The sequence below is a fragment of the Saccopteryx leptura genome, chromosome 2 (genome assembly GCF_036850995.1).
Source record: "Saccopteryx leptura isolate mSacLep1 chromosome 2, mSacLep1_pri_phased_curated, whole genome shotgun sequence".
In the NCBI taxonomy this organism is placed as follows: Eukaryota; Metazoa; Chordata; class Mammalia; order Chiroptera; family Emballonuridae; genus Saccopteryx; species Saccopteryx leptura.
In genome coordinates this window covers 147,715,252-147,727,392 of record NC_089504.1, presented here as the reverse complement: position 1 = coordinate 147,727,392, position 12,141 = coordinate 147,715,252, and the positions used below count along the sequence as shown (strand labels likewise).

The 12,141-nt window shown below is 42.7% G+C and overlaps 1 protein-coding gene across 2 annotated transcripts in view; it reads left to right on the top strand.

The window, feature by feature from the left end:
• Window positions 1–9,568, top strand: part of SLC38A1 (solute carrier family 38 member 1) — an 82,784-nt gene extending 73,216 nt beyond the window's left edge. For both annotated transcript variants that reach the window (XM_066369026.1, XM_066369027.1), the window contains 4 exons: window positions 101–219; window positions 784–925; window positions 1,024–1,121; window positions 3,779–9,568. In XM_066369026.1, the coding sequence (XP_066225123.1) occupies window positions 101–219; window positions 784–925; window positions 1,024–1,121; window positions 3,779–3,880 (461 nt within the window). In that variant the 3' untranslated portion in view covers window positions 3,881–9,568. The remainder of the gene's footprint in view (window positions 1–100; window positions 220–783; window positions 926–1,023; window positions 1,122–3,778) is intronic.
• Window positions 9,569–12,141: the final 2,573 nt, after the last annotated feature.

Below are 12,141 nucleotides of genomic sequence, written 5' to 3'. Positions count from 1 at the left end.
TTCCTTGCCCTATAGTTTAAAAATTCTTTGTAGTTCAGAAATACTGTCATTTAGTGGTGTGCTTTGTTTCTCTTAAATACCCTCTTTTTCCTCATTTTAGATAGTGTGCAACCAGACCTCCTTCACAAGTACAAGAGTAAAGATGACACTCTCATCCTGACGGTGCGGCTGGCTGTTATTTTTGCTGTCATCCTCACAGTGCCAGTGTTATTTTTTACGGTGAGCAAAGCCTCCATGCCATCTGAGAATGCTGAGATGCCGCCTTTCCTTCTGTCTTCAGGAGCCCGCTTTACAGAACGCCTGTTGCAGGGAGCTTTCCTCTGCCATTGAAACTGCATCAGGGAAGGATCCCAAGGTGCAGCTGAGACTCTTTAGAAAGAAAGTGGGGACTGACCAGTGGTAGTACAGTAGATAGAGTATTGACCTGGTACACTGAGATCCCGATTCAAAATCCCGAGGTTGCCGGCTTGAGCGCAGGATCATCATCATGTTCCCAAGGTCACTGGCTTGAGCAAGGGATCACTGGCTCAGCTGGAGCCCCCCCCCCCCCCACAAAGGTACATATGAGAAGTATTCAATGAACAACTAACATGACGCAACTATAAGTTGATGCTTCTCATCTCTCTCAGTCTTTCTCCTTCTCGAAACAAAACAAAACAAAGAAAATGGGATCGGTGAGATAGGGTAGGTAGACTCTGATGGAATGGATTTTTTATTAGAGAAATGCGGATAGAATGTCTGAAGCTGCCGGCCCTGACGGCATTCCTGTTTCTTTTCCCACAGGTTCGCTCATCTTTATTTGAACTGTCTAAGAAAACAAAGTTTAATCTATGTCGTCATATCTCTGTTACCATCATACTCTTGGTTATTATCAACTTGTTGGTGATCTTCATACCCTCCATGAAGGATATTTTTGGAGTCGTAGGTACGGCTTTGTGATCTTACACTTATTCTACAGCCGCTATTTAGGAAGCTAAAATTTCACCACAATGACTTCAAACTATTCTTTGTCTTATTTTACAGGAGTTACATCTGCCAATATGCTTATTTTCATTCTTCCTTCATCTCTTTATTTAAAAATCACAAACCAGGATGGAGATAAAGGAACTCAAAGAATTTGGGTATGTCTTATGCCAGCCACCCTAATTTGCCCAATTAGGTTTTTGTTTAAATTTATCAGATAAATAGTCCATCTCTACCATCTAATAGTACTTCTAGCAGCCTCAAAGGGGAAAGGAGGCAGCAGTCCTGAAGTTTTCCCCTTGGGAGATTTAAAATCTCATCAAAATCCTCTCTATTTCCTCCAAATATCTTTCCAGGTACTCTTACTGTGCCTTCGCCTTTGCTCTGAGCACGGGCAGGGCCAACCAGGAGAATGAATGGATGGTTATCTTCCTTTGTCTCTGAGGTGATGTCTGATCTTTAGCAACAAAATGTAGTGGAGAGGGACTCAGAGATTTTATGCAGTCTGCTGTTTCTGTACAATTCCTAGTCGTGTAACTCCTTCCTACAGCTCAGGGGGCATGTGATGCCTTAACTTAAATGGCTGAGTTAGCTTTAAGAGTCTTTTTATGATTTGACAGAAATGCTTAGCAGCAACAGACCTGGATTCAGAAGCTACCCTTCTATATTGAGATTCTTGTTTCCAGGTCTGGTGAAGTTCAAGAGCATCTTCAAGGTGGTGCACTTGGAGACAGTGAGGGAAGCAGGGGTGAAGTGGCTGCTGCATGAGTACCTTCTGGAGCACCATTTTGTTTGGCCTCGGAGCAGGCACCTAAGCTGCCCTCCCAGATAGTGTAAGCATGCCAGCTGCACGTATTACCTCAGTCAGCAGAGCGGATAGGAGACGCAGGCAGGAGGGATTGTCCTTGTGCATTCAGGAGAAGTAGTGCACGGGTTCTCCATTACAACAGTCTTGACATACAATGTTTCAAGTTTACCACACTCACTCCCATAAAAACTTTTTAAAAAATTGAGACATAAGTGTTTCAGTTTATGCTGTTAACATTGTACTTAGGGATTATGCAGGCAAACTATATAGTTTGGTTGCATGCAGCGGAAGAATACGCAGTAACGCTGCCTATGAGTGTGGGAGTTAGCTTCCCCCAGGACTCTAACCTACGCCATTTTGGACTGTTAAATGCGCAAGTGTTCCGTTTGTGTTAGGCTAGCGTGTATTTCAATTTAGGGTTACATCATGTCATAGGAATGGAGCTGTGTCGTGACCCAAGGACCCCGGTATTGAGGCTGGTAGAGCATCTACTACCCTGACAGGGTTATCCTTGAGGCCATAAATCCCAAATTCTTCTAACCCTTACCAGGAGTTCTTCACCAGGACAGAGAGGAAGGAGCAGTCACTCTGGGACAGCGGTAAAATAGACTAAGATCCAGAAATGGCAGAGGCCTATTGCCCATGAATTCTCTGGGCTTCACCAACCCCACTCCCGTAATAAAACTGGTAGTAGGAACTACTGAATAGCATTAGAGAAGGGCTCCTATCCGTTTGAGGACCCACTGGAAGTCAGACCAGACCCATGATGCCTAGCCCGTATGCAACCCTCTCAACCCACCATTGGCCTCCTCTGCTTCCCTTAGTTCTGCCCTCCAGGCTCCAGCCCAGCCCCTCAGCTCTCAGGATGCTTCATCCTCCCCACAGAGTTCTCACTGGGTAGTCTCAAGGCCAAACGATTTGTAATCTTGTGTTCTCCAGATTCTGGATTTAATAACCTGTCTACCTGTAGCCTTCATCAATCCTTGAAGTAACTCAGTTGTTTTCTTTTTTTACACTTAATATGATTTGAATTAATTCCAGGTGGACAGCATAGTGCTTAGACCAGGGGTCGGGAACCTATGGCTCGTGAGCTAGATGTGGCTCTTTTGATGGGTGCATCTGGCTCGCAGACAAATCTTTAATAAAAAAAATAATAACGTTAAAAATATAAAACATTCTCATGTATTACAATTCATTCATTTTCTACCGCTCATGTTCATGGTTGCAGGTGGCTGCAGCCAATCACAGCTGTCCTCCGGGCGGGTCGTTGTATGGCTCTCACAGAATTACATTTTAAAATATGTGGTGTTCATGGCTCTCTCAGCCAAAAAGATTCCCGACCCCTGGCGTAGATAGTCAGATACTCTACAAAGTGGTCCCCCTGATATGTCAGGTGCCCCACCTGGCACCATCCATAATTGCTACTAAAGTAACTTAGTTTTTGATACCCATTTCCTATCTCACTTGATCAAATTTACTTTGCTTTTATATCTGTTTTTCGCTTTTCAAACAGAAATGTTTGCCTGCTGGCGATAGCTGAGGTTGGTTGATAAAGAGTAATGAAATGACCTGTATGCTTTCCAAAGCCAGTCTTTTTTTTTTTAAGTTGTAATCTCAGCTGTAGAACAGACTCACACTGAGGTGACCATAAAGTTAAAACACAGAAGGTAGAGGACAGCTCTGTATGTAGTTCCAATTGTGAGTACATGGAACAGTTTATATTTGTATTATCATCTATTATTTATTGTGTTATTTTCCATATGAACAACTGTAAAGCTACTTTTGCCACTCACACACACCCTCCCCCGGAGTTCTTACTTTCCCATCCTTGGAGAATCCAATTCACACACAGGTTCCCAAGGATTCTTACAGTTCAGCAACGGTTATAACCAACTCTGAATACAAGGAGACACCAAAGGAGAGGGAAAGCATTTCTATTTATTCCCCAGGTGTATGTGGGCAATGTCTGCCTCACAGAAAATAACCCAGGCCTTTCTCTTCATCCAGGCTGCCCTCTTCTTGGCCCTGGGGGTGTTGTTTTCCCTGGTGAGCATTCCATTGGTCATCTACGACTGGGCCTGTTCATCCAGTAGCGATGAAGGCCACTGAGACCAGCCGAGCAAAGGAGCCTGTCCCGTCTGCTTCTCAGTCACGTCCCCACCCGTCAGCAATCTTCATCACTTCTTTCACAAGTTTACAGAAGCAAACAGAAATTTACAGGATACTTAAAATGGAATAACACCTTGGTAGCAAAACTGAGACCTGTTTCTAGAATGGTTTGTGTCCCTCCAAGATTTGGGATCACATTAAGGTTCATGGATTTTATTTTTCTTCATGTCATGCAGTCGTATTTCCTAATACTTTCCACAGCCAGTTGTCTTTCAACTCTCCAGTTTTTCTGTGACTTCATGGTCTCTTAGAACTTTGAAAACATGATCATCAATCATGTTTATTTATTATAGAACCAGATTCTGAAATAATTTTCCTACTGATGTTCAGCTCACACTATCTGTACCTTTTTAGAAGAAAAAGAATCTTGAATTGTACATATTTATTTTGCTTTACAGAGAAAAAAAAGTGGTTTTGTAAATAATTTGCCTATTTTGGTTAACATAGCACACAGGAATAACCGTGTGAGAGTCACAGGGTGCGTGCCATTGCTGGACCAGCGCTGCCCGATATTGGAGGTGGCTCCGACCCCCGGCAGCTGAGCTCCAGCAGTCCAGTGGCCTCACTGGTGCTCCGTCCCACTCCACGCACAGATGTGCTCTGGTGAAGTGTTCTCAGCTGGGAAGGGGGTGGAGGTGATCCTTACCTTGGTAAATATGTTCAAGTACATTGGGTAATCTAGCAAATGAAGTTTTTTTTTCTCTCTTGTCAACTTGTGTCAAAATTACTCTGATCTGAATCAATTTCTACTGGGGGAATCCCATGACACCTTTATTAGAGATTCAGGAACAAGAATACTGAAAAAGATTGTCCAAACTGCTGAAGACAATAGTATGTTGATGCAGCTAGCCTTCAGCCCTACACCCTACACTGTACTGTTGAGGGGGGGGAAAGGTTGTCTTCAGTTACAAATCCAGCAGCTTTTACTCATGGCCACCAGCTTCTTGCACAGAGAATAATGTAGTAACCAAGGATAAGCTAGGCTAAGTAATTCCTGTTTTATATTGGGTACTTTAGGGTGGGGTCTTTAAAAGACTTGTTTTATATCTATAAATTTAGGTTATTACAAACATAACATTTTTGTATCTTAAATAAGCCTCATTCCTATTTCTTCTCCTTGAACAATCCATCCAGAGCCTTGAAAGAAAAGAAAAAGAAAGACCCTCAGAGATAGTCTTTGAGGAGCACTAGTGACAAAATCACTGAGTTCCTTCCTTCCCCCAGATGAGGACCTTAGTGTCTGTGCTGTTTCTTCTCACTCCTGGCCAAGGGAGGGGGGACATTGCTGCCTGCCCCCACCTAACCCACACAGGAGGACAGAGTCGCCTCATACTTTGACCCCAACCCCTCTCCTAAAGGGCGAGGAAGGAGGCTACACTGAGACTGGGAAAGAAGAGAGTTTGGGACAAACCAGCTTGGAAAGGAATGAGGAACGGAAACCCAGAACCGCATTACCCCTTTAGCTGAGCTGTCACCTGTGTTTGGATTGTCCACATTACATGGTAAGAAATCTGTGTGCTCTGTGAACTAGCCTCTTGAAGCAGGCCTTGTGTTTTAATCTATGTTCTGGTTTCATTTCTCAGACACATAAGTTCACAGATTTTTTTACCCTGAGATGAGCAGAATCTAACCACAGACTCTTGGCTGAGTTTCCAGGCACTGAGCTCTGGGTTCATTTCCTCCCTCATTCACATCCCCAGAGGCCTCCACACCCACTGGGAGTGACATGGGACCATCCTCTCCCCTTTACAGACTAATATCCCATAGGAAAGGCCGACATCGGAGCTCCTTGGGGGAGAAAGAAAGGATATTTCCTGCATTTCTTGGTAGGGTCATCATAGCTTTTAAAGTAATGTCCCAGAGTTACATCCGCATTAGGCAGAGTTCAGGTATTTATATATGAAGACCTACCTATATATGAATACCTAACCCAGTAAAATACACTGTCCTTTTCAGCAGCAAAACAAGTTAAGTCGGTTGGCCCTTGGAGGCTTGTCTGCACCAAGTAAGAAATAGCCAGATAGTGGGATGACTCTCCATTTTTAAAAAAAATTCATAATTCAGTTTCCAAGGTATATTATGCTACTATCTTCCTCATTAGTTTATAACAATTCATTTTACACTCCCAAAGTCAGTTTAGAAATTTATCATTAACTCTTGGGGGAAAAAGGATGTTCAGTGATATTTTGGATCTCTGGATTTTATGTGTCAGTACAAGGAATAATTATTGTTTAAAATGTATTTATTTAGAGGAGGCACATTATTGTTGATGTCTGTACTATGACAGGTTTTTAAAATATTCTTTGTATGTTGATCTAAGTTTGTTGTTGACTGAATATAATAGACCCAACTGTAATTTGTCAAATATCGCTGATTAATTACATCATTTGTGTGGGATTAGCTGTAAAGTATACTGCTCTTAATCTTCTTGTTCAGAATAGCAAACTGGTAGCCAAAAATACATGTATCACGGTGTTAGGTAGAATTTAAACAACACAGTCAATTCTGCTAAATTAGTAGACTAAGATTATTATACCTTAGCCATTGGGAGCAGCACGTTTTCCTTTGGTAGATAGATCTCAACACTAGTGAACAGTGCCAATTTCATACCTTGGATTTAGAACTGTTCTCTAGTTATTGTAATACAGAATACTGTAAATCCCTAATTTCTTTAATGTTACTTATTGGAGGTGGGGGTAATAAAGTGTGTACAGGAAAGAAATTTAGCCTTGTTAAGCAGAGGCAGTCCCTAGTTTATCAATTGATCAGATTGTAGAACTCTATCAGTTGATTATTCACAACCTGGAATGTATTTTGTGTTATAAACCAGATTATATATGATGGTTAGGCCCCCAGACCAGCTAGAAAAGATTATCAAACACATAGTTTAGCTAAAATTGGATAATATATCAACATTGTTAGAGAGTTTAACCAGTAAATATAATACTGTTTCTAGGGGTATTTGTTCAGAGTTGCCAAGAATATGCCATTCCTGTTAGTGGAATCTGGATTGCCCACCGCAGCCACACACACCTGCTGGATGGTGGGTATAGGACTGCCACCAGTTAGAGGTGACCAGAGTGCTCTGAGTAGGCCTCCAGCAAAGGAGAGAAAGAATAGGTCTGGGACCACCAGAGAAGCCCGTGGTAGGAGGAGTGTGAAGGACAATGATTTGTAAACTGCCAGCTACCTTCCTCCATTGATACCTTCTTTTTTCTGAAGGTCTGTCTTGGCCTGCGTGCTTCTAGTTGTAGGACCTTTGGCTCCTAGAGTTCATCTCCTTCCCTGCCCACCACACACACACACAAAGAGCGTTGCCGCACAGCCTCTCCCATATGTCAGTCAGTGGAGCCAGCAAACGGCACTCTCAATGGGTTTAGTGCTACAGATCATGGTTTTGCTGCCCAGTAATCAGATGGGGGTGAAAAAGCTCTCTGCCCACTCTCTTTGTTTTTACATTTGCACAGCCTGTAGAGAAAGCCACACATGGGTGACAGTCATGGGGCTTGAGGTGGACAAAGGACTGGTAGGATTCCACAGTATTTCAGAGGACACTGTAGATGGTTACACTAGAACTGACTTTGTTCTGGAGTTGGATTCAAGCCTCTAAGCCAGTGCTTCTCAAAGTGTGGCCCCCAGACCAGCAGCATCAGCAGCATCAGTGTCAGCAGTGCCTGAGAACTTGTCGGAATTCAAATTCTGCCCCGCCCCAGACCTAGGGAAGTCAGAAGCTAGGGGGGCGGGGATGGGGTTTGGCGGAGTGAAAGGGGTTTTAACAAGCCATCCAGGTGATCTCGATGTCCTTAAATTTGGAGTACTATTCTGAGCCAGTTAGTCTCTCCTTTGTTCTCCCCATTAGTCCCGAATAGAGGATGCCTCATGTTCATGGTTTTCTGTCTGGGTTTTGTTGTGTGTGTGTTTCTTTAGGGGAATTTAAATTTTTTAATCTAAAATTTTAAATAAAAGAAGTAAAAATCCCTTTGTAAATGTAACCTTCGAGAAAATACTGAATTCATGTCAGGAGTAAGTTCTGCAGAATGTTTGGGTTCCTTGTGTGGTGATCAATCCTGTCTTCTTTTTAAAGTGAGTTCTCTCCTGAAAAGGTCTGCACTGAACACAGAGCTACGCCTGTATTACTCCTCTCCGTTTCACTGTGTCAGAATGCTGGCTCAGTGGGGTGGGGAGAAGGTCTACAATATGATAAGACATTTAATTTTATGCCTTAGAGCAAAAGCCATTACTTTCCCTCAGTTTATCAATGTAAATGGCTTGAGGCTTAGAAAAGGCATAAGCCTTAAGGATATAATTCCCCACTTCAGTTCAGAGTAAACTTCTAGCCTCTTTCAAAACAGAAGATACTACAGGATTTAGCAAGGTTAATAAATGATTTCTTAGGGATGGCAGATTTGAGAATCCTTTAGCAATTGAACATACTTCCTCTAAGATATAGAGATTTATGATAGAAGGCTTTCAGGTACAAATTTGGGGGGGGATAACAACCAAAAAATATCACCACATTTAAGGGAACTTTCTTGAAAAATATGTAAAATTCACAGGCTTAGACATTCTCCTTTTGGGGTTTTGTGTTTTGTTTTGTTTTGTTTTGTTTTTGGAGGAAGGGCTTAAGTTTGTGTTCTTGAAACGAAGTATTTATGCAGCTGAGGCTTATTGTAGGAAATACATCATTTGTATGTAAATATATTGTAAATAGGAGGCTGTATATTTTTGCAGTTGTTGATCCCTACCAAAATAGAAGTCTAGCATCTATCTGCATATCAAGAATAAAAGCTTTCATAGATCTTAGTGGTTTTGTTTGGGAATTAGAAAATTTTACATTTTCTCCCAGGTAACATAGTTCTCTCCATGTAAACTTGGGGGCTAAAAACATTAATTGTTTAGGAAGAGAAGCATCTGGGAAATAGTTGTTTTGATTTTTTATACTGACATTAAGATCAATTATTTAAAAGACAGTCATCTGAGCTACAACTAAGGAATATTTAGACCCAAATGATTGTCATGTAGAAATAGATATATCCAAAATGACAAACTGTTTCTTCATAATGCTCTTTCGCAGTTAACGCTGACACCACTACACAGTATTTATAACAATAGATGTTGGGGAGGAGAATTTTTTTTTTTCAAAATTGAATCGCTGCATTTCCCAAACTTTGCGATCTTTGTAAGGAGAAAAGAATCTGAACATTAACTAGGAGCACAAATTTAAAGGAGGAAAAAAAAAATATCCTTTCATCAAGCTTCTGAAAGTATGCATGTTTGCCTTTTATTTTCCATGTTGACGCCACCATAGACTGTCTTAAGTAATTTTTTTCCCCCAAACACTTGAATCTTTGTCATTGGTATGTAATCCGCTTTCTGGAGTCCAGTGTATTTCAGGCTTCATCTGAGTAATATGTGTAGCACGCCACTGTTTTATTCATGTAAGAACCTTGTAAATGAATTTTAGAGGGATGATTTAAGTGAATCAAGTCACAAAACTTTACTATTCATGATTAATCAAATAGAGGTCCCCCCCCCAGGATGTGGTGTAAATAAAGAAATGTAAGAACTTCTGTTCTATTACTCTCTATTAACATAGTTTTTAAACATTAAAAACATGAACTAAAAGTATTGATGAATTTTGTGTTCATTCTTTTGGGATGCAGTACTAATGGGGAAGGGGCATTTACACACTATTTGGATTGTTGGAGACAGATCTGCACACATTTGTCAGTGTTCTGGAACTCTGGAAGTTCATGGAAGCTGATATTTAAATTATACTTCTGATAATAACCTGTCTGGTCTAAAACATCTTTTTTTTTTTTCTTTTTCTTATTTATTCATTTTTTTAGAAAGGAGAGAGAAGGGGGGGAGGAGCAGGAAGCATCAACTCCCATATGTGCCTTGACCAGGCAAGCCCAGGGTTTCAAACCGGCGACCTCAGCATTTCCAGTGAAACATCTTACATAGTTCTTCATTCTTCATAATCAGAGTAGGTCGAACATAACGTTTTCTTTTTAAGCTCATGTTCCTCTTTACAAATACCATATTTTGTGAGATGTTGTGGGTGACTCTACTCTTCCCCTGCCTGCATTAAAGCCACCCACAGAGTAGAAAATTCCATCCACATATCTATTTATCCAGGAACGACTGAGAGGTAAGCTCCCATGGCCTGGCCTTTTCTTGTCCATCACTGGTCCCGATCCATAATCTTAGGAAAGTTTTATCAGACCAGCAAGATGGCCAGAGTCTGATATCCAGATCCCCCTGCGGACAGTGTCAGTGCGTGGACAGCTGGGCCTTACTGGCGTGACTGGATGTGAGGCTAGCCCTGACTCTCCCTGAGCTGCCTAGGAAACAGCCCATTTTAGGGCTCATTGATGCCTACATGGACCTCAAGGGGGAAATCTGAGACACAGGTGTCCAAGCTGTGTATTCCAATCTAGCTTCATTTGCAATAAAACTGATATCTTTATCCTTATGTTCCACCTATTTGTTTTTTGTTTTTTTTTCTTCCTTTTTTTGTATTTTTCCAAAGCTGAAAACGGGGAGAAACAGTCAGACTCCCACATGCACCCAACCGGGATCCACCTGGCATGCCCACCAGGGGGCGATGCTCTGCCCCTCTGGGGCTTCACTCTGTCGCGACCAGAGCCACTCTAGCGCCTGGGGCAGAGGCCAAGGAGCCATCCCCAGCACCCGGGCCATCTTTGCTCCAATGGAGCCTTTGGCTGTGGGAGGGGAAGAGAGAGACAGAGAGGAAGGAGAGGGGGAGGGGTGGAGAAGCAGATGGGCGCTTCTCCTATGTGCCCTGGCCGGGAATCGAACCCGGGACCCCTGCATGCCAGGCCGACGCTCTACCACTGAGCCAACCGGCCAGGGCCTATTTGTATTTCTTAATTGACCAAAACTCCAGGGGCAAAGGGTGTTATTATCACTTTCAAACCTAAGCAGTTGCAAAGTGCATACATACATCTAAAAGGCTACCGAGGGTTTTTTTGTTTTGTTTTGTTTTTTTGTATTTTTCTGAAGCTGGAAACGGGGAGAGACAGTCAGACAGACTCCCGCATGCGCCCGACTGGGATCCACCCGGCACGCCCACCAGGGGCAACGCTCTGCCCACCAGGGGGCGATGCTCTGCCCCTCCGGGGCGTTGCTCTGTCGCGACCAGAGCCACTCCAGTGCCTGGGGCAGAGGCCAAGGAGCCATCCCCAGCGCCTGGGCCATCTTTGCTCCAATGGAGCCTTGGCTGCGGGAGGGGAAGAGAGAGACAGAGAGGAAGGGGGGGGGTGGAGAAGCAAATGGGCACCTCTCCTATGTGCCCTGGCCGGGAATCGAACCCGGGTCCCCCGCACACCAGGCCGATGCTCTACCGCTGAGCCAACCAGCCAGGGCCCTGAGGGTTTTGATCTAAATCAAAAGGTCCCCAGTCCTGCTGTGGTTTTGATAGCTCTGATTTCTTCCACTGTGGCTCCATGAATATCTGCTAATACTGTTTCACTTTGACCTACTTTGCACATAATTGCCTAGGTAAGGACTATTCTCTTCTCCTGTGGAATAAACTATGGATTTACTGATAACTGCAACTCAGAGGACCTGTCCGCTTACCTTCTTAGAATAGTGCTCTTCCTGGTTAGGATAGTCTGAAAGGAACTGATGAGGCCCAAATAATGAGGCCAATTATTTTGTATACCAACATTTTATCTTTCATTAGTTTAAATTTTAGACTAATCCACATGGGTAGGGCAATCTGTTTTTCTTCAGAAGAGTCAGCACAACATCAAATTAACCTGTCAAATTATCAAAATGTATTATAAAGCTATAGCACTTAAAACAGATTTATACAGATGTGGAAATAAATAAATAGAGGATAACAGAGAACACCTACATAAATGGCCCAAATAACACCAGAAAAGTAGCCTTTCAAATCAGTGGGGGGAAAAGGGTTAGTCAATGAATGTTGAGAAAAAAATCACTAACTTTTTTTTTGTTCGTTTCTTTTTTGCTGTTGTTGTTTGACAGAGAGAGACAGAGAGGGGGACAGACAGACAGGAAAGGAGTGAGACGAGAAGCATCAATTCTTTGTTGTAGCACCTTGTTCATTGATTGCTTTCTCATATGTGCCTTGACCAGGGGGCTACAGAAGACCAAGTGACCCCTTACTCAAGCCAGCGACCTTGGGCTCAAGCTGGTGAGCCTTGTTC